The 22,199-nt window shown below is 49.1% G+C and overlaps 1 protein-coding gene across 2 annotated transcripts in view; it reads left to right on the top strand.

The window, feature by feature from the left end:
- Positions 1-22,199, top strand: part of Auh (AU RNA binding methylglutaconyl-CoA hydratase) — a 94,175-nt gene that overhangs the window by 4,845 nt on the left and 67,131 nt on the right. For both annotated transcript variants that reach the window (XM_032884412.1, XM_032884411.1), the window contains exons 2-3: positions 6,659-6,726; positions 6,834-6,921. In XM_032884412.1, the coding sequence (XP_032740303.1) occupies positions 6,659-6,726; positions 6,834-6,921 (156 nt within the window). The remainder of the gene's footprint in view (positions 1-6,658; positions 6,727-6,833; positions 6,922-22,199) is intronic.

The raw sequence follows: 22,199 nt of genomic DNA, 5'->3' as shown, positions 1-22,199 counted from the left end.
CCCAGTGTCTGTCCTACTGATGTTTCCTTGAGCTGTCGCTAAGCTCCTCTGTGACTGGGTGGAGCTTCTGCAGTCAGTGAGCTGCTGCTGGGCCGGTCTGCTGGTACAAGTGAGTTTCCACCTGCAGTGCTGTGGGGCCTGGGTTTGTCTCTTCTCCACATAGCTCTGTTGGTTCTGCTACAGGTGCAAGCGCATTACAGATTCTGGTGTCTTAGAGGAGCGGGACCCCTGCACTATGGAAGGCTTTCTTTTGGGAGGCGGTGGCTTGTTCTGAAATCAGCGCTTTCTGAAATAAGCATCCCCGCTTCAGCTTAGTGCCAGCACGATTCATCTTAAACAACAAATGTGTGGTTAGAGCTAGGCACCAAGTCTTGCTCACATCCACTCTGATCATCGTATCTATCATCTCTGTCTGTCATCCATCTACCTACCTGTCCACCTATCAATCCATCCATTTGTCCATTATTGGTGCTGGGCCAAAGTTCATAAACCCAGCGAGGATAAGTTCATGCAGGGCAGGTGTTCCCCCTGCCGAGCCATTTCTCCAGTCCCGGGGATCTCTTTAGGCCTTTCAAGCCTGCAGTTACTCCTGAGATGACTGGCTACTGTGTATCATGTCTGCTTTCTGTTGTCTTAGTCACCAGCTTCTTCACCCTCAACCCCTGGTCTTCTGTATTTAGGTGTAACTGTGTGTCATTTTGGCCTCAAATAAAAGACAAATCAAACGATACACAAAAGAACTACTTCCCACAACTATGTGGGAGTTACTCTGGAGATGCAGGTGTTGGCCATTATTGAAAGCATTTAAAACAATTCATCACACCAGCATACAAAGCAAAAAAAAAAAAAAAAAAAAAAAAACAGCAACAACAATAACAAAAAACCAACCCACAGTTATCCCAAGGCACTCAGAAAAAGCATTTGACAAAACTCACCAAGGTATAAAACTCACTCTAGAAACTAAAGGAAGCGTTGCCATCTGTAAAGGGTAAAACCTGGACACAGCAGCATCAGACTGAATGAGTGGGGGCACAGAAAGCCGTACTTCAGGAGCCAGCAGAGTCGCTGCGTACACGGTTGTTACTGCAGATCATGTTTGTACATTCTGTTGCCTGGTTCAGGGCTCCTTCAGCTCCACCCCCTCGGTCCGGATTTATGTTGCACCTGTGTGTCCTTTGCTTTTCCCTTGAGCTTTTCCCATGAGGTGGCACCCAGTTATCCTGGCCTCCGACCCACCGACTTACTGCTGCTGTGTTCTGGAGGAAATCCCCAGGACTTGTGTTTTGCTGTCCCTTTGAAGGTTGCACTTTGGCACTGCTGTGATGACCAAAGTGGCTTTTTGTCTGTGCTAGGGCATCCAGCCTAGTGCCTTGCACACCCACATCCTAACTGCTGTTTAACTGTAATGGCCCGGCCCCTTTCTCCTCCCTTGTTTGGTTTTTGGTCTTCTCTTGGTTCTTGCTACGTTTGCTACTTTTCAGATGAGTGTCTCCTTTCTGCTCCCTTCCTACTGGGCTAGTTTTAATGGTATGTTTATTCTGATCTCTGACTGCGGGTGATGGCACACACCTTTAATCCCAGCACGTCAGAGGTAAAGGCAGGTGGATCTCTGAGAGTTCAGGGCCAGCCTGGTCCACAGAGTGAGTTTCAGGACAGCCAGGGCTACACAGAGAAACCCTGTCTCCAAAACCAAACCACACCAAAGAAAGAACTATTTTTTTTTTGTAATGGAAATTTTTGTGTTTGTTTTTTGGTTTTAATTGTTTCTCTTTTGAGGAATTGTTGTTTTAGGTTGCCCGTTAGAAAGGGTGACACAGGACTGGAGAGATGTCGCAGAGGTTAAGGCCTTTATTGCTCTTGTGAGGACCTAGGTTCTATCCCCAGCACCCACATGGCGCCTCACAACCTCCAGTTCCAGGGAATCTGATCCCCTTTTTGTGACATCCAAGACAACAGGCAAACGTGCACAAATACATGTGTAGGCAAAGCACCTATACCCCTCAAGTAAATCTAAACAAATTCCAGTTGCTGTGCACACGTCAGCCCTGCTGCTCAGAAGCGTGGAGCTGGTGGTACACGGATTGCGGCCACCTTGGAGCATTTTCCAGGCTGTTGATTTTATTGTGCTTGTCAGGTTTTGTCATTACTTTTCAGTGGTTGGCTCACTAATCTCATTCTTTATTAACAGTGATTAAGTCATTGAAGTTGGAAAAATTTTAAGTTAAAAACATACATCTGGACAGAAGAAAAAGCCTGGGAGTGTGCGCCTTCTCAGGCACGCTCATTAGCATCGACTCCAAAGCTGTTCAGAGCTCTCGCAGTGATTCACGGTGTTTCTGGTTGTTTCCTGCATTAACACTTCTTATTTTCAGACAATACACCAAGCCTCCTTCGTTTCCTATCAAATAGAAATGTTAACCTAGAGAGGTGGGGTGCAGCCCCGCTGGTGGGTTCAGTCCTTTTGGATGCATTAAGCAGGGAGTGGCGATGTGCCTGTAGTAACCCCAGTTTACCCTCCCTTACATAGGGAGTTGAGGGCCAGTCTGGACTACATGAGAGCAAGTTGTTCAGTGATGGAGAGAGAACTGTGTACTTAGCTGCTTCTGTCACCGTGGGCTTTGAGGTATGTGGTAAACCGGATGCTCGTGCCTACTGATGGCTCTGTTTACTGACGGTGTAGCCTCCTGCTGTCTTCTCCCATGAGTTAATCCTTTCTGGAGTCTCACCAGGGTGGACCTGGCTGATGTCTTAGGTGAGCCTCAGTCCAGCTGACAGTGAAGATTACCCCCCCCACCCCCGCGTGGCCTACACTGAGCTCATCTCCCGGGCTGTTGCATCTCATACTTGTGCAAATGAAGCCTCTCAGCTGAGCAGCTGTTGTTAGTTCCTATCTCAGCACCGGTTCTCCGGGAGAGTCCTGCTGTGGGGTTCTGCTGTATACCACAATTCTCCGTGTTCTCTTGTCACATCTTAGTTCTCTGATAGACTTGAAGATGGTTTATTTTCCTGTAATAGCAGGGGCTTGTCTATGCCATCCCTTGCTTTGAATAACGAACGACACGAAGACCTTTACACTTATTAATAAGCTTCAGACACTAAAGCTGGGCGGAGGCTGCGCTCCTCTAACCTGTCTGTGGAGGCGTGGCCTACCACCCAGCATCTTCCCTGCCGGCCTGGTACCTGCCATCTCAGCCCCCTGCCGCAGAACTTCCTTCTCCATTTGCATCCCAATGGCAACTCTCTGGGTCCCAGCTGAGACCCTTTCTCTCTCCCTCCCCCTCCCATCCTGCTTTCCCCTCTCCTGCCCAGTCGTTGGCTGTTCAGTTCTTTATTTGACCAATCAGGTGATGCCTCACAGTAATAACGGGACAGTCAGCAATGAAGTCAGCATCTGCGCATGCAATGCGCTAACAAATCCCTCAACCTTTTGCAGTTGTGTTAGTGTTTGCATCTATGACTGGGTGGCGATTTCTAGGGCTGGACCACAAAGCCGAGTTCCTGTTCTGTGGTTTGATGTTGTTACCCGTGGAGTTATTTTATAAAGTTATTTTGAGACGATTCATTGTTAACGTATCAAACGTATACGTTGCTGAATTCGTTGGTTAGCTCTGTAGGTGTTTCCTGGGCTCTGGGATTTCCTTCACGAGGACCATATCTCCCGTCAGCGGGGATAATCTTACTTCTGTCTTTCCCATCTTGAAGTCACTATGCTCTTTATCTCCCTCTGGCCAAGTTGCCTTCCTGCGGCTCTCGGTACCACGCCGAGTAGCAGTGAGGCCTTATTTTGTTGTTCATCTTTGCCTGAGGACTCTGTCTTCATTGAGTGTGATATCAGCTCCGGTTTGCCCCCATGTCCTTTGGAACATTGAGCTAAAGTCTTAACTGGTTGTGCGTGTTGTGTTCTAATCGAAGGGCCCTGTGTTTGTCAGGTTCCGCTCTTCGAAAGTAGAGATGGCCGTAGGATTTCAAACACTCGTTCTGTCAGTGTGGTGTGTGTGTAAGGTACATGTAACCTACGTGGCCTTTGTCCTTTTAGCCTTTGACACTTTTTAAACGATTCTGTCTTAGGGTTTCTCTTTCTGTGAGTAGACACCATGACGAAGGCAACTCTTAGAAGGACAACATGGGGCTGGTTTACAGGCTCAGAGGCTCAGTCCATTATCATGGCAGGAAGCGTGGCAGCGTCCAGGCAAGCAGACAAGGTGCTGGAGGAGCCGGAGAGTTTTATATCTTGACTTGAAGTCAGCCAGAAGACTGACTTCCTCACTGGGCAGAGCTTGAACCTAGGACCTCAAAGCCACCAGGACAGTGACACACTTCCTCCAACAAGATCACGCCCACTCCAAGGCCACACCCACTTGAACAAGGCCATGCCCACTCAGTACCACTTTCCACAAGCCAAGGCTATTCAGACTACCACGCTGTCCTGTCAGAGTATTTGGAAAACAACAGGAAGGTACATTTTAAGGTCTTTGTCCCACCAGAAGTTGTCTCTTACATTGCTAGTTGCTAAAGCCAGAAGCCTGGTAGATATTGCTAGCCCTGCCTTCCAGGGTAACCAGCCCTCAATCCTCAGTTTGCATTCCCGTAGAAGTCTTCAGTCTTTTCCGCTTCCCTTGGTTTGTGCTAGTGCCAGCCTCCAGGTGCGGCAGCCTTGCCCCAGGATTGTATGAGTGTGTGCATTGTGTAGAACCAGCTCCTGTCAGCCGCTACTCCTTGTTCTTAGGCTAAAGATAGAACTTTGATCTTGGCCTGCAGGCATCTCTGACCTGTGCAGACTGACTTCTTTATTACTTGGCTGACCGCTCTTCTCTCCCCCTCCCATCATGCCCTGTGTGAGGCTGCCTTGTGCTTCCTCCTGTGTGTCCTCTGCCCCGAATTCAGTCTCTGTGTTATTTACTTTTCCTGTATGTCAACATGTCTGTATTGTACAGAGGTAATGTAAACAAGGAAGGAGTTATTTTGAGGCTAGTGCTTTTCAGAAGGTCCGTTCCTTGGTGGTTTGAGCCCATCATGCATTTCTGCAGAACACCATGCTGGCAGGAATACGTGGTGGAGGGGGTGGAGGGAGCCGTTTCGGGGAGGATGATGGGAAGGGACCAGGGAATTTATAACCCCCACACTTAATGCCCCTTCTCCAGCCAGGCCCACCTCCTGTCTTTGTTACTTTCCCATATCCGCCATCACACTAAGACTCCACCAAGGGGTGAAGTCATTCCCTTCATTAATTCGTGGACAGGCAGGGATGGTCACAGCCACCCCTAGAGGTGAGCTAGATATGTCTCAATCCAGTCACACCTCTTTCCCGATGGTTTCCACTTTTCCTACCTGCTCATCTAGCTTCTGGCTCGTCTCAGCAGTGCCTGGGGGAGCCTTTCCTTGAGCAACTTCCTTTGCCCCAGGCCACGGCAGCCTGACCAGAGTCACCGTGTTATTGGTGTGTATTTAAAGTACAGCTGAGCTCTGTCATGTGAACTCAGCACATCTGGCCTGAGCTCCTGATTTTTCTTCACACGGAAACTGAAGCTTGGAAGTAATGCAGTCACTTAGGTTGGGGTTAGAGAGCCACCTACTCGCTAAGGTCACCTCCTTAACCTCTGCAGCATAACGGGGTAGTATGCTGGCTACCCCTTGGGTTGCTGTGGGATCGGTGAGCTAGTACACCCACGGCTGTGGGCCCTGCTGGACCTCAGCCCTCAGTCAGTGCAGTAGGCCTTCAAACTATCACAGCCTCAGGCCCCTGCAAGCTTTGCTCCACCCCAAGGGGCATTTGGACGTGTGCATTTTGCGTTGATTTAAGTCAGGAACGGATAAGGCCCATACCAGTGCTGGAGAGGGTGTTTCTGATTCCCAGAGAACGTTTGTGCTTCGGGGAGAAGGTTGAGTACAGGGTGTACAGAACCTCAGAGCTACAGTTAAGGCCATTAAGTTCAGGTATTTTGCAAATAAAGGACTTTACGTAAGTGGTGAGTCCTGTGCGTGGATCTGCTGCAGCTGGGGTGGTGAACCTGGTTTAGATGAGAGTTCAACAGGACAGGGAGTGAGCAGGGAGAGCCCGGAGCTTAGGGAAGGAGAATGAACTTCGTTTTACTTGGGCCAAGTCCGCATTGCCTGTAGATCTGAATAGAAGTGTTGTTGGGTTAAGTGCACAGGGCAGAGGTCAGGAGGAAGCCTGGCATTGAAGTAAGACTGGTTCGTCAGCAAGGAGCTGTGAGCTTCAGGAAGCAGGTCAGAGGCCTGTGCGTACCAAGGAGGCACTGCTGAGGTGAGGCAGGAGCTGGAGGAGCAGGTTGGGAAAGGCCATCACTGGAAGGACAGTGGGGAGTGAAGAGGAATCGCTCTGCTGTGCCTCCCTAGTCTTCTCAGAGATTAGAACCTGGAAAATCGCAGAGTCCTTTGAATCGAAGGGCCTGTGACACGGACATCCTCCCCTTAAAGTGAACACCAGTGTAATCTGATAAGTTTTTAACTACCATATTAAAGAAATAAACGTACTTGCTTTGGAAGGAAGCTATAACTAAAAATAAAGGCTTTTCAAGAAGCCTCGGCTAGGAGGGCAGATCAGTCAGGTGTCAGGCTCATCATCCACTCTGCGCAGTCTGCCTTCTGAGCCCCTCACTAACCCAAACGTGTGTACTTCTTTCCCCTCCTCAATTAGGCATTGTGGTGCTTGGAATTAACAGAGCTTATGGGAAAAATTCACTCAGTAAAAATCTTCTCAAAATGGTGAGTGTAAGATTAAGCTGTTTGCTTCTAATGTTAAGACATCCTGTTGATATGATTTTGAAAATGATGATTTCCCCCCCTTTTTTGCCCTCCCTATTTTGGTTTAGTTATCAAAAGCGGTGGACGCATTAAAATCGGATAAGAAAGTTCGGACCATTATCATCAGAAGCGAAGTCCCTGGGATATTCTGTGCTGGTAGGTAAAATCGTTCGTTGTTGTTTTAAGACTTTCTTCGTGTGTATGTGTGGATCTGTACGCCACATGCGTGGGTACCTGTGGAGGCTAGGAGAGGCAGCTATATCGCGTGGGGGTGGAGCCACAGGCATTTGATGGAAGCTGAACTCAGCTTTGGACAAGCCGCAGGAGAGCCTTCTTCCCAGCCCCTGTAAGGGATCTGACACACTGTGGGTTGGTGGCATGCTCCCTCTGCCGTGCTCCTTCCCCACCCCCGCCCCCGCCCCCCTGCTCCATTCTCCCTGACGACCTTCCTTGGTTTGAATCATTACCAACAATTCCTCTCTGTCTCCTTTTCACAGTTTCATAAGAAAAGAACATTCTTAGTCTGTTAGCATTGGAAAGACACTCGCAACCTGTGGATTGTTTGAGAAATTGAGAAAAGAATGCTTGGGACCATTAAGCTAATTGTCTGTGGTAAATGCACAATCCTTGTGAAAGGTCAGATGGTGGAACCAGGTCTCAGGCCACAGTGTTCTCTGTGCACTGAGTGCCCAGAGACTTACACAGCATCATCTGCCTCATGGTGGGCTCTTAGGTGCAGGCCTGTGCTCTGAAGGTTGATATGTCAGTGCCTCCCACACCCTGTGAGTGTGCCATGGGCGTGCCCGTGGTTTGCAGTGTCTTCACACTAGCGGCACATCATTTCCCCAGCATGAAAGATGGTTCTCTTGCAGTTTACCTGTTAGCACTCCTGAGCCACGGTGGGGGAGGAGTCTGTTTCCCCTGGTAAACAACCTGGGTGATCACTATCAATAACAAGTAATAAAACTAATGTTTTCAGTGCACTATAGATGGGGCAATTCCCCCGTCATTCAAGGGGACCACCTCTATGTTTCAGTGAGGGCACAGTGTCTCTTTAAGAAGGATCTGCCGTGCCTGGGCCAGCCCTGAGACCACGGGATGTTGGGATGTTCACAATTCTTTTGGAGGCACAGTGACCTCGGCCCCCGCCCCTCAGGGTGTTCATCTCTACAAGCCTGGCTTCACCCCAAACCACGGTCAGGTTTTATGAGATTTGGGCACATTCAGTGCAGATGACTTACATTTTGGCTTTGGTAAGGTTTTGCTGCTTCCTTAAAATGTAGCATACCTAAAAAGGTAACATTTTACTGGGAGTGTAACTAAGAAGGTGGGTGTTGATATTCCCAGTACAGGCTTCTGTTCTCTGTCTGCCCAGGCAGGTTGATGGGAAGGTTTCACAAAGTGCAGCCCTGTGTTTGGCCCTTGGTAGCCCAGTGGCTGGCTCTAGGATCTCTCCCTGTGATTCCCCCTTTCCCAGCATTCTCGTCTCTGAGGATGCTGACCGTCTTACACAGCTGCATAGGTCTGCATTCCACTCCCTCATCCTCCCAGGTACTTCGAATGGTCCCTGGGTCACTTGCACTGCCCGATGACAGTGCTAACAGCTGTGAAAATAGTGGCCGCATGGCATTTAGGCAATGTATAGGTGAGTTCAGATGGGGTGTCCCACTGGTATTTCTGTCTTCTTGCTCTCTTGAATCTGAGGTTGTGGAACCCTGGATGCAGGAGGCTGGCAGTTTCTAGGAATTCACACCCAAAATGTTAGGATTCTTTGTGACTTTCAGGACCAGCTATAGGGAGGCGGTATCAGGGATTGGCTCTGAGGCCTGTGGGGGTTGGGGGAAGCTGTAGTACAGCAGTTGAGAGGTAGGAATGGGGGGGGCACCACTCTATCAGGTGAGCGTGCCATCCACTGGTGCTGTCTGCCAGTCCTGGCTGGCCTGCTGACTAGCTGTCCTTGGCTTCCCCTTTGTCCTGCATCTCTGTGTGTGATGCTGTTGGGATGAGAATTGAGTGTTTCAGTACAGTGAGCTGTTTCTGTTGCAGGCTATGCAAACATCGTGCCAAGTGCTAGTCGGAGCATTAAGTCAGCCTGGTTATCCCAAATTATCCAGTATCTGCACTGTGTATGTTAACACTTCTGCCTAGTCAGGGCATTCATTCACATTTTAACTCACAAGCGGTTTTTGTTTTGTTTTCCCTTCTGCATCCTGTTAAATACTCAGTGTTTGTACTACAGACCTTTTCAGGGCAATTTGTTTATTGTCCTAATCCACAGCTTTTCTCCAAAGGGCATTCTTTTCATACATGTTTTTGAGGCAGCCCAGAAGCTCTGCTAGTGTCTGTGTGAAATACAGTGTTATAAAAGGAACTCGATTAAGAGAGTATGTAAGCTAATCATAGCCTGTAATGTAAAGTCTTAATTTGGGTCAGGCTGTGTTTGTTAGTTATTCAACATGCGCCTCGTACCCCGGAAAGCCTTCGTGTTTTGAGGCAGCCAGCCTTGCAGTCAGTGCCCATCTGCACAGCCTTTGAGAGCGCTCCACGCTCCAGAGGCATTGTCCTCCCTCCCTGTTCCCCAAAGGTTTTCTCCGTACATCTGCGTTCTACTGCTATCTTGTTCCTTCCTGAAAACTTGAAGCATCTGGAGCGGGCTTGCCTCAGGTTCCTGGAGCACGGAAGCTGTCTTTGAAAATCCTGTTTCGTGCTCTCAGAACACAAATCGAAATGGGCCCCAGCTAGACAGTGCGTTCATGCACAGTGTGCTCTTAGGGGCTGTTGGCTTGTGTAACTCTCTGGCCACGCTCCTGTTCACTGACAGTGCTTCTAGCTGGAGACACTTGTTTATTTCCTCTCTTCTCCTAGGGTCCTGTGAGCACAGGTGGGTATTCCTTGCAGCAGGAAAAGGATCCCCACGTCGTATTTATTAGAGCTGGGACCTGGTGGCTTGACTTCCCATTTGAATCTCTTCTGTATAATTGAAACTATATTTTACTTACATTTCAAATCAAAATGTAAACAAGAGATTCTGGATCAAAATATTTGAAAAAGTGTACAAAGAGAAGTCTTGCCTCACCCTACGTTCCACTCCTGTAATAAAGACGTCCTATCGATTTTAATTCTTCTATTGTATTACTGTACTAAAGCACACACACGTGCAAGAGATCAGCGTGCCAGTTAGGATGTTAAGTAGGTGCTCAGGGTGAAGGCTGTGCCCCGGCGTAGGACACTAGCAGCAGGGAGAGGGTGCGTGTAGATGTCCCTCCTCGAGTCACCCCAGCTGTGTAGACTGTTAACAAGTCAGACCTTGGAATGGGCTTGCAAACTATCCCGAAATTTCCTGAAATGGTAATTTCATTTTATCGTATTGAGCGAATCTCTGAAGTCGGAGGCTGTGAGGCGAAGGCTGGCACTTGGTGCGGTGTTCTCTTGACACCCAGGCTGTTCTTCGCTCTGTGCTGCTGTGCTGCAGATGTATCTCAGGGCCTTTCCCATGCTCGGCAGATGCCGCAGTGCCCCATGTACCCAGTGTTGTTCCTCTGAACCCTCAGGCTTTTTTTTGACCTTGAGTTTTATTCTAAGATCTCACAGGGGCAATGCCCCTCCATCCCCCCAAGTTCTCTACCGTCCTGGTGCTTACTGTCTCAGTGGCTCTGCAGACCGGGATGCATAGTACGTGGTTCCTTGTAGGTTAGAGCCAAGCTTCTGGACTCACGGTTGGCCCCTTTGGAATACCGAAGCGGACATCGTCTCTCTCTCTCTCTCTCTCTCTCTCTCTCTCTCTCTCTCTCTCTCTCTCTCTCTCTCTGTGTGTGTGTGTGTGTGTGTGTGTGTGTGTGTGTGTGTTACCAGCCCTGCATGGCCTCGATCCCTATGTTCTATAGGCACTGTGTATTTGATTTTAAAGTCCATCTCGTTACACATGCATTCATCCTCTAAAGCCTGTTATTCCCAGATGTTTAGGACCTGTTTGGTTTTGGTACCACCTTTAGTGAGATTATGGAAAAGTCCTTAGCTCAGGCCTCACAGTGTGTGGAAGCTGTCAGCAGCCAGTCCCTGTGCTCAGCTGTTTATCTTCACGCCTCTGTTCTAACGCCAGGCAGTAACCACGTGGTGGTGTTTTTACCGTAACGTTCTAAAATGAAAACTTCTTACCAAGCCTCGCTTTTGCCCCGTTGCATTTTCTGAACAAATGACACCCAGTTCTTAGTAGCCGTTTCTCTGCTGTGCAGGAGTCTAAATTGAGTGTTTTACTGAATTATACCAGTGTGGGTTTTTCCCCCCCAAAAAGTAAAGGTCGTTTCGCTTCTGCTTTTGAATTCTAGTAAATTGTGTTATGACTAAGGCCTCCTCACTAAAACCGTCAGCACGCGTTGTTAAATGGTGTGTGTTCAGATGTCATGACGGGAATAGAGTGTGGGAGCCTCTGACTAATGAAGAAATCTATTTAAGAGATTGCTTCAGTCTTGGGGCTTTGCTCTGATGTGTTGTACAAGTCAGCTCTGTAGGCGTGGAGGGGCAGAGGCCATTTTGCTGTTTTGTGTTGCGTACAGTGCTTTACACAAAACATTGCTAACTACTTCATGGGGGACACGGATTACTGGTGATGACTTTCACCACTCTTAAGTGTGTAATTGATGTGTTAACAGATGTTTAAGCCATGGCATACAGAATGCCCAGTTGCATAAATCTCTTTTTCTTACAGTGAACCCTTAAAAGGCTACTTTGTCTCCTCAGACAAAGGTGTTTGGAACATTGCAGGATAGATTGTAGTCTTTTGTGTCTGGCTTGTTTGATTTGCTGTTTGGCCGTGAGTCTCCATGATTTACATTTTCCTGCTGAGCTGCTGGTTTTCTGCTCAGCTCACAATAGTTCACTGAGGTTTTTACTGTTTAGTTCTGTGCGGACCACATTTGCATCAGCTCCATCCAGTCACTGTAAGGAAACAACTGGGGCGACAGCTCTGAATGAGGAAAGGCTAATCTTGGGTCAGAGGTTTGGAGGCTCCAGTTCTGTGCTTGCTGGCTCCTTGGTTGGGCCTGTGGCGGCTCAGTGCGACATGGCTGGGAAGGCTCACACTGAAACTGCAGTGGTTCCTGGGACATTTGCAGACAAGTCTCTGTCAGAGTATGGTTTTATTCTCTTGGGTGAGAACCCAGGAGTGGAGTTACTAGGTCTTCTACAACCGGGCCAACCACGCACAAGGTCACAAACAAGACAAGACCCCCAAACTAAAGCAATGCGAGAGAGAGTGTGTGTGTGTGTGTGTGTGTGTGTGTGTGTGTGAATGTGTGTGTGAAGTGTGTGTGTGTGAGTGTGTGTGTGAGTGTGTGTGAGTGTGTGTGTGAGTTTGTGTGTGTGCGAGTGTATGAGTGTGTGCATGCTGCTATGCATCTTGCTGCACATGCCATTATGGCTTTAGTCTGCATTTCTCTAATGAGTCTAAACGTCTTGTCTGGTGCCTGTTTGTCACAATGCCTAGTCAGATATATTTCCTCCATTTACTCCGAGTCCTGTCCCATCCCCCCACTCCCCATCACCACTTCCTCCTGGTTCTCATTCACTGTCTCCTTCAGCCCAGCTCTCCACACCTCCTCCTCCTCATTCACCCCTTCAGGCATGGTTTCTCTGTGTAGCCCAGGCCAGCCTTGAGCTCAGGATTCTCCTGCCTCAGCTTCTTAGAGCTCTTGGATCGTAGGCATGCACCCACCATCCTCGGCTTCCATGTTTTCCCTTACTGAGCTGAGGTTCTGTTTCTCTGTTTGAAGCAGCTATCTGCTCTTAGCTGCATGCTTTGCAAGTGCTTTCCACCCAGCAGCTGGCCTTTTCTTTTTTGCTACAATTACTTTTCAGTTAAAGGCTGACATCCAGCTTTGTCTCTGATTTGCACCTTTTTGGTGGCCACTCCAGAGTCACAGCTCATTGAAGCCCGCAGTGACTCCTGACCCCTGGTGCTTTCCTCAGATCTGGGCCTAGGATGTATTCGCAGTTAGGTTGTCTGTATCTGGGGAAGTGGGATTGAAGTATGATTGAAGCGCTAAGGGACGATAAACACACACGCAGTCTTAGCTTTGGTTCCCAGTATGGTGCTCAAGAGCACGTGGACACGGTGCCTCATGTTTGCTTGAGAGGTAACTGTGGCAGGGTCTCTGACTGGATTAGATGGCCTAACTGGTACCCTTGTCCTCAAGTGGATAGGGGCCAGAGGTTGAGTTTAATTATGAAAGGACCCTCAAGAGATTCCTTCCCTTGGGTCTCATCCATGCTATGAGAGTAGTGATGGATTGGTTACACACACACACACACACACACACACACACACACACACACACACACTGTGGTCTCTGCTGACCTGTCTCTGAAGTGCTTTGCCTCGGCTGTAATAGAGTTGGACATTGCCTAAGATCCTTGAGTTGTTTTGGTGAATGACTTGGGTCAGGGCAGAAGTATGAATTGCTCTTAGGATTCGTCTTGGGGTTGGTTTTTGGAGGGAGGACACTCTTGGCTAGACAGCCTGTGTATCTTTGGGGGTCCTCCAGTCAGAGTTCAGTTAAAATTTTGCATACTGACTTGGCCAGAGAACTAGAGAATTGGCATGGAGGCCTTCGAGATGCCCAGTGTTGCCCATCCCCATGGTAGGTAGCGTTGGAGCCCACTGAGAGGCAGGCCTGTGAGGGGTTGTCTTGATTAGTTAACTTGAGGTGTGAAGGCCCCCAAAGGGGCATCCAGGCCAGCCAGCCATCATTCTCTGCTGCCAGCTGTCGGGGTGTCCCCCAGGACCTCCCTGCCACTACAGATTGCGCTCTCGAATGAGGCGCAGGAACCTTTCTCCCTCACATTGCTGTGTATTTTATCACAGCGACAGGAAAGAAGAAAGTTGCCCCCTGCATCTGTGTAGGGTTTGGTCTAGTTCACAGAAGCCAGAAGTGTCCCTTACCAAGGAAAAGGGAGGCTGCTTAGGACAGGGCAGGTGGGAGTGGGGGAGAGGAGAGGCTGCAGAGCCTCCCTCAGCATCTTTGGGCCTGTCACTGTCCTGAGAATACTAGGCGTTCTCACCAGAGAGTCCTGGTGCTTAGAGGTTTTGTTAAAGATATTTTTGCATAGTGTGTGGGTGGGGGTTAAGTCCTTGCTCTTTGGTGATTGGGCACCCACTCTCCACCCATCGTCCCTGCCCATCCAGTGGAGTGGGGTGGGGCTGGAAGTTTACCTTCTATCCTAGCTTTACTCTCTAGTGACCCATCCAGTGCTGAAGCTGTGCCCTGACCCAGGAGAGTCACATATAACCACCGGCTTGGTTGGGAAGGGCTGCTTTGAATAACAAAAGGTACCGGGACTCAAGAGTTTGGGGCTCTGTACAGAAACCTGGAATCCAAAGCAGACGCAGCTTCCCCTATACCGTGGGCCGTTCCTTACCTTTGGTTGCCTCATATATTACACATTGAATTTTTCCAGTAGCCATTTGTTTAAGTGACCTTTTCTCCCATTGAATTATTGAGGGGCTTTACACGCTATGCATTGAGTCCTTCTCTTCGCTCCACTAATGACCGTCAGTTTACACAGCACTGTACTGCCTCAGCTCCTGTGTTAGTCTGGGAACATCAGATTAGTTAGTTGATTCTAGTGCTATAACAAAATACCCGAGATGGGGAGAGTGTATCCTTTGTAAGGAAAAGAAGTTTATTTAGTTTTAAAGCTGAAAGTCCGAGATCTGGCAGCACCCTCAGGTGTGATCTCTGCATTACCTGGTGGATGATGGATGATGTCATAGCGGTCCAAGCACACATGAGTGACAGGAAAGCAGCCACCAAGCTTGCTGGTTGGTTCACACCAGCAACCCTCCCTGAAACTCACTGGTTCCATGTTTGGTTTTTTGGAGGGCAGCACTCCTGCACACACACACACACACACACACACACACACACACACACACACACACACAGAAACACACTCCTGTACACACAGACACAAACAGACACACAGACACACACTCTCCTGCACACACACACACACACACACACACCCTCACATTCTCCTGCACACACACACAGACATACACACACACACACACACACACACACCTGCACATACAGACACACACACACTCTCCTGCACACACACACACACTCCTGCACATACAGACACACACACACTCTCCTGCACACACACACACACACTCCTGCACATACAGACACACACACACTCTCCTGCACACACACACACACACATACACACACATTCCTGCACACACACATACACACAGACACACACACGCACACACACACACACACACACATGCACACGTACACACAGTGCTCTGTACCTCCTAGGCTCTTCTCACAAAGGGGACCCACCTCCTCAGACGTGAGCCTGGGGGAGCGGTTAAAACTCCAAAGCCTAGTGGTTATTTAGCCAGATTTATTTTCCGGCATCTCGTGTTTGATGCTGTCGTAGGTGGTGTTTCTTTTTAAATTCACTTCCGATTTGCATTCCTAGCACCGGCAGTCCCTACAGCAGATTTCCTTGATGTCCTCGTATTTTAGGTTTAGGAGCCCTAAGCTCACTGCGTCCTGTGCTTTAGATGGCCACAGCGTCTGCGAGTGAGCTGCGTTTTCATCATCGTTGCCTTTCATGCTCACTTCATGCGTTGGACTTTGGAGCAGGTCGAGTCAACAGTAGTAGGACCTGTCCTGCTTCACCTCCACGGAAGGCACTGGGTCAGCACCAGCCAGCTCGCAGCTGATGATGCCAGGAAGATTTTTCTAGACCTTCTCATTTCTTATTAGCCGAGTTTTTTCCTTTTTTTTTTTTTTTCCGGAGCTGGGGACCGAACCCAGGGCTACCACTGAGCTAAATCCCCAACCCGATCTTCTCATTTCTTAGAGATGAAAATAAAAACAAAACCCCAAGAACCTCATCAGTGTGAGTTGAATTTGGCAAACTTTACAGTAGTTGTGTGTTTATCCTTTCTGCCAGTTAACATCTTAAATTTACCGATCGTCACATACTAAAGACCGTGGCGTCCCTGGACCGAGCCTCTCAGTCACAGTGCATTCTGTTTTGCACCTGAGCTGCCCCGAGTCTCTGATTTGCTGAAATGAGGAAGTCTTCAGTTAGCTCCATCAGGACAGTTATTCTCTTGAATGCTGGGGTCACGCTGGGCTCTTAAGAACTCTGACTTCTGGCTTCCTGGAAATACACATATAGAATTTTTATTAACTCTTAGCGGGTTGGTAAAATCAGCGAGGAAGCTTTTAGCTATGAATGTAATGGCGTCAGCAGATGCGGTGCTAGACTGTTTACCTGTTTCTTTTGGGACAAGTTTGTTAACTTGTGATTTTTTTTATTTTAAAATAGGAAATCAAATTTATTAGCATCAAGCCATCCCCCACCCCAGCCCCCTGCTTCTAGTGTCTGTGGAGTCTGCAGTTAGGAGCGTCCACATTCAGTCAGTTTGGTGTTGTATTTGAGGTTTGCCGTGTGCCGTGCAGGCGGGCCTCGGCCTCACGACTGTCCTGTGGCCTCTTCCCTAGCGCCAGGCATCACAGCCTTTTAGCTCTCTCTGTCGGTTTCCTCCACGGCATCTTCACCTGTTGATCTGCTTGGCCTTTCACATTCCATCCTCCTGCCTCAGCTTCCCAAGTCCTGAGATTACAGATGTGCATCATCATATGCCCAGCTTTCTAAAGTTCTTTATAACTTCCGTCTCCTGTCCTTTTAAAAGCCAGCTCTTGGTGGTGCTGACTTGTTTTCCTTTTCTGCCTCAGCGGCTGTGTCTCTGTGTACTTGGGACTCAGTCCTTCGTTTCTCTTAGGCAGAGGCTCAGATCTTACCCTTGATCTTCTTTTCTAGTGTGTCCTTTTCACGGTTATGTGCCTGCACTCCCTTCCTTTGAACATGCCAGGATTCCATTAACTCGGGACTCCTGTCGGTTCCAAGGAAGTAATTGATTGGCTGTCGTTAGCTTCTAACTGTTTCCACTTCAGCAAACCGACCGCAATACTGTCCTAGATTTTGCACATACCGTTTTCTTAGCGCATAGGAAATAGCCGTTAGCAATGACGTTGCTGGCTCATCTTGCCTTCCTCCTGGCCACTCAGCACTTTCCACACACAACCCAAGCGATTGACCTAAGAGCGCTGCGCCTGCCCAGCAAGGCTGTCTGGGAGGCTAGCGAGGGCCCCAACCTGCCGTGCCACTGACTGCTGTCTGTACATGGAACAAGAGGCTTGGCAGATGGTGGTTACAGATCTTGTGGTGTGGAGATTTTCCTCTTCCGTTCATTGGGCCTGTGGAAGATAGGGTCCCCTGTTAGGTGGAAGAAGGGGGAGTTTGACAACGAGAAATGATGCTGGAAGCCGGAAATCAGTCACACAAGTAGTGGGCTCAAGCCCACAGAGACTCAGTGTCCAGACCCTGGGAGGGACATGAACCTTAGCCTACCCTGGTGCCTCCAGAGTCACAGAGTCTGCCCAGAGAGACTAGGGTGTGTCCCACCTAGAGATAACGGTGACGGATGTGTCTTGTCTGTGGTCACTTTCCTAGCAAGAGTAGGGCAACCGACACCAAGCGTGTTAGGATTCATCTGCTCCGGCCACATCCTCTTCTGCCCTGTGCCCTGCCTTTGTCCTCTGTCCCCACTGCCCCACAGCCCTTATTCTCCACCAGGCAAAGCTCTTTCTCTTCCCGGACTCAGCACAGCCAGTGATTGGAACATGCTTGCCTCAGATCTCCTGGCCCCTGTAACGTTAATTCTTTCAACGCTTCTTTTTAACGATGGTTCTTAAACACTTTAACCTCCCTTGTAGCCTACAACCTACCAGAGGTGGTGGAAAAGAAAGGATGGGGTGGGGGAGTGGGCCTGTTTAGAAAGGTTCTTTGGAGCAACTCCTGTCTGCTGGAAATTAGCAGTTCGGTTCACAGCAGCGGCAGATTGATCCACTTGCAAACACCTCATGATACACCAGTTTGGTAGTCAGGTTAGCAACAGTGGTGACTCGACCTAGCAGAGACAGCCAGGCCTCAGCAGGAGGGACCCAGAGACACCAGGGGAGGTTCTCAGCTGTGCCTCTCTCAGGGAAGTGAGGATCAGGGAAGAGGTGAGACCCGCAAGTGTTGCATAGCTAGCTGTATCAGCAAGCCAAGCTCTATCACTCTGTGGAGTCCTATTTATGCCCACCAAACGTAATGTGTCCTCCATGTGCCTCGCCTCAGCACGTGCAGCCCATCAGCCGGAGTCCTCAGAAGCGGCAACAGACTGCAGCACAGCACCAGAAGTTTTTGGTGCATCTCTCTCTCTGGAGTCCCCACAAATGCAGCTCAACTACGCAGTGTAAGGCAGACCAATACATGCCTGTCATTAGCGAAGAATCCTTCATCACATGACCTTTCACGTGCTTGCTTTAGCAGAACATTCTCTCTCCTGTGTCTGCTTCAGTAAAACGTTCCCTCACGAGTCTTCCTTAGCTTTGCACACCTGTGTCCTCTTCAAAACGAAACATTCCTTCACGTGTTTGCCCCAGCAAAACACCAACCAACCAACTTTCCAAAGACCCCTCAAGTGTCCACTTCAGTCCTCAGTGGCGTTCACACTCACCCAACCCTTCATTTCCCCTCTGTAAAAGCTCACTGATGCTGGAGAACTGGCTGAGGAGTTAAGAACGCCTACTGCAGGTTGCAAAGGACCAGAGTTTGGTTCCCAGCACTCTCGCCAGCCTGTAGCTCTGTGGAAGCATGCACGTACCTCACGTACACTTACCATAGCTAAAAATAATAAAAATAAAGCTTCAGGGATCCTCCTGGTGCGCCCCATTATGGAAGTGTGCGCCCAACTCAGCCCCTGGTGCTCCCACAGCAGCTGCCTGCCCAGCCGCACAGCCCTCTCCTTCACAGTTTATTAGTACTTGTTAGTAACATTGTGGATGTAGCATGGAGAGGCCATAACATGGAGACATACAGTCCTGCAGGTACTGTTTTGGAAGGCAAGTGGGTTATTTCCCCTCCGGTGTGGTTGTGTTGCGTCCTAGATTTAGGTTTCCTCATTGTAGTTTATCTCAACTCTAGAAACATTAGCATGGTTTCAGAAGTCAGAAGTGCAGAGGCCTTGACTTAGCTAACCAGAGCCTGCCGGGGGTGTGGGGTGTGGGGGTGTTCGTGTTCACATTTGTGGAGAGGAGCTAGTAAAGAACAAAAGTGGGGGCGGGGGGAGGGATGCGCTGGGAGGAAGACAGCTTGGAAGTTCCTACTGGAAACTGCCTGCTTGAGGGCTAACCTGAGGGCTGGGATTGGCAGGTTTGGGCTTCCAGGCGAGTTGGGCATTCCCATGAGCCCAGGGTTTGGGAGGTGGAGATAGGAGGTCATCACAGCATATCAGAGGCCAGCCTGGGCTACATGAGACGCCATCTCAAAGGCTCACAAGGAAGCCTGCCTTGGGTATGAAGCTCTTGCAATGTTGGGAAGGGGCCTGGCGACTCTAGGGAGTTTCTAAGCCTTATAAGTTTTGTTTACTTCCTCAGTCTCAAGAGCAGCAACCCCTCCCTTCAGGAGGGGCTGTTTCAGTTCTGTTGCCATGCATTAGGAAGGCATGGCTTCCGTGCGGTCTTTCCTAAAACTTCCCAGGTTTCTCCGTAGGTCACAGGGTTGAGCATTCTCTTCTGAGTCTCCCCTCGTGCACAAAGGACCGTGAGTCCCGATCACTTCAGGGAGAGGGAAAACCTTAGAGTTATCGAGAGGGACTGTAGAAAGATGATGTTGGACATTCCTGCAATTCTCCTTGTGGAGATTTCTAGGCTTTTCCTTCAGCACCACTTGCAGGCTGTTGAGCAGAGTTGCCTGTCAGACATTTCTTGATTGCTTTGTGATTATTCCCCCCAGCAGTCAGTTGAACGACCCTGCTGTAATAAAACCCCTTCCTGCTTACTGTGGAATGTTCTTCTCAGCATGAGTCAAATTGAAAGCAAATCCTGCCCCATTGTAGCGAGAATGGTTTCCATACAAGGATACATGAGCTAGTGAGACAGGGAAGATGAAATCATGGGAAGATGGGAGCCGGTCCTGGACGAGATACATTTGAAATACAATTTTACACTTAGTCCTCAATAGCTATTAGGTTTGTAATTTACATATGATGTAGTCAGCTGTACTAATAATGCTGTTAATGAAATCCAGTCGGGAACAACTCATTTTATTTAAAGTTACAGGGAACTTAATAACATTTTAGAACATGTTTACTGGCAAAAAAGAAAATGTGAGGGGTTATGAGTAAAGGTTTCCAAGCACGAAGCCTGGTCATGTGAGCCCAGTTTTAAGCTGCTGTGGTGTGACTGTGCTCTGTGGGGAACTCAGGCTGGCTAAGGTGCCACCACTCCAGCGGTGGCTCTGTAGGGGGAATGCCTCTCTTTCAGAGTCTTTGCTCTCTAGTCACTGAGTGAGGAGCTGCCCCAGGCCCCACATCACAGCAAGCCTCTGTCAGCTCATTGCTTTCGGTCCCTTTCCCTCTTGATGCAGGAAATAGGTATATCAGCGACTGAGGGAGGGCTGTTAAAAGTCACCCGTGATGGAGATTTGTCACGTTCTTCTGACATAGTTCCCTGTGTGAATCAGCAACTTTGAGTTCTGTAAACTTCTGGAAGGGGTGTGTGTGTGTGTGTGTGTGTGTGTGTGTGTGTGTGTGTGTGTGTGTGTGTGTGAGAGAGAGAGAGAGAGAGAGAGAGAGAGAGAGAGAGAGAGAGAGGTGTGCACCTGTGTGGAGGTCAGAGAACTACTTCCACACGGGATCTAGGGTGGAACTTGGGTTGGCACGCCTGCCCAGCAAACGCTTTTACCCATAGACCAGTAGGTCGTTGTGTCACAGAATGGCAGCCTCTGGCTTTGTGTGCTTTTTTACCTTTATTTTAGCCATTCTTATATATATATATAATTTTATTTTTTTTAAGGTGCCACCTTGAAAGCAATGTAAACTTAGATTGCATGTTCGTGGAAACCGGAGGTGAGGTTTGCGGTTGGTGCCGTTGCCCACATGGCCGCAGAAGCTTCGGGACTTAGTTATGAAGGTGGTAGCAAGGCTTAGAGAGACACCTTTTTGGGAAGACTTGTGTGGTGAATTCTGTAAAGAGAACCCTGCAGACAGGATTCAGCACGCCTTTTTTTTTTTTTTTTTTTTAAGATTTTTTTCTTTTTTTTATATAAGTTCCCCTCAGCTTTCTTCAAAAACCCCAAAAAAGGGCATCAGATCCCATTACAAATGGTTGTGAGCCCCCATGTGGTTGCTGGGAATTGAACTCAGGACCCCTGGAAGAGCAGCCAGGTGCTCTTAACCGCTGAGCCATCTCTCCAGCCCCTCAGCACGCCTTTTAGAGAGGGAACAGTTAAGGGTATCACCACAAACTGCAGGCCAGCCTGGTCTACACAGTGAGTTCCTGGCCGGCCAGTGCTACACTCTTATACCCTCTCTCAAAAAAAAAAAAAAAAAAAAAAAAAAGAACCCTGCCTGTGAGCAGCCGCCATTTTGATGAGTTTGCAGCCACAGGTGCTCAGCAAGGTCGAGGGTGGAGGAGTCTGCCTTGCTGAAGGTTCCGGTGGTTCTGAGCAGTCATCACGTTCTGTCAAGTGGGGCCACAGGCAGGGGGCTGGTGAGCAGTCTCAGGCTGTAAGTATCCAGGGGAAAGCTGCAATGTTAGTCTTTGCTGCACTGGTCAGTTGATGCTGGCCCTCATGAGGCTTGTCCCATAGGTCCAAGGCTTCGGAGTCTTTAACATGACCACAGCATGTCAGCAAAGCTGATTCCGCCGGGACTGCCTCTCTCAGGGCTGCCTCCGCCCTCTCTCCGCGTTGAGACTCGATGCCCTTGCTGGCTTAATGACCCTACAGAGTCGAGCACAGCTTTTCTATACCCCAGGAGATGAAAACCATCCAAGCAGTCTGCTTTGCGTGGCAGTCACTGCACTAAAGTGGTCTGGCAAAGAACCCACAGTGTCTTTGAGGTAGAATGGTGGCCGCTGCCTCAGGCAGCCTCTGTCACTGTAACAAATCCCGAGATAATCAATTTGTGAAGCAAAAGAATTAATTCTGGTCCAGAGCTTTGGAGGTTTTCGATACCTGAGTGGTTGGCCCAGTTGGGTTGGCGACGGGCAGGCAGCAGAAGCACGTGGGCAGAGCAGTCAGCCACTTCTCAGTCAGGAAGGAGAGGAGGTTTCTTCAAGGGTGTCCTTTCAATGACTTGAAGACTTCCTGAGAGGCCTGGTCCCACCCTAGGGATGAAGCCTCATGTATATTCCTGGGAAACCTCACAGGAGCAAGTGAATGTTGATCCTCTCACCCTCAAACCACCGCTGCTAACCTGAGTTAGTCATCCGTTCTGTAGTGGTGCTGCGTTTCATTCAGAACATGACGTCGTGTATAGTCTTATCAGTCTGAGATGAGTGAGTTAACGCTACAAA

The sequence above is a fragment of the Rattus rattus genome, chromosome 14 (assembly GCF_011064425.1).
Source record: "Rattus rattus isolate New Zealand chromosome 14, Rrattus_CSIRO_v1, whole genome shotgun sequence".
Lineage (NCBI taxonomy): Eukaryota > Metazoa > Chordata > Mammalia > Rodentia > Muridae > Rattus > Rattus rattus.
The sequence above is the reverse complement of the archived record's forward strand: the minus strand, read 5'-3'. Positions and strand labels throughout refer to the sequence as shown.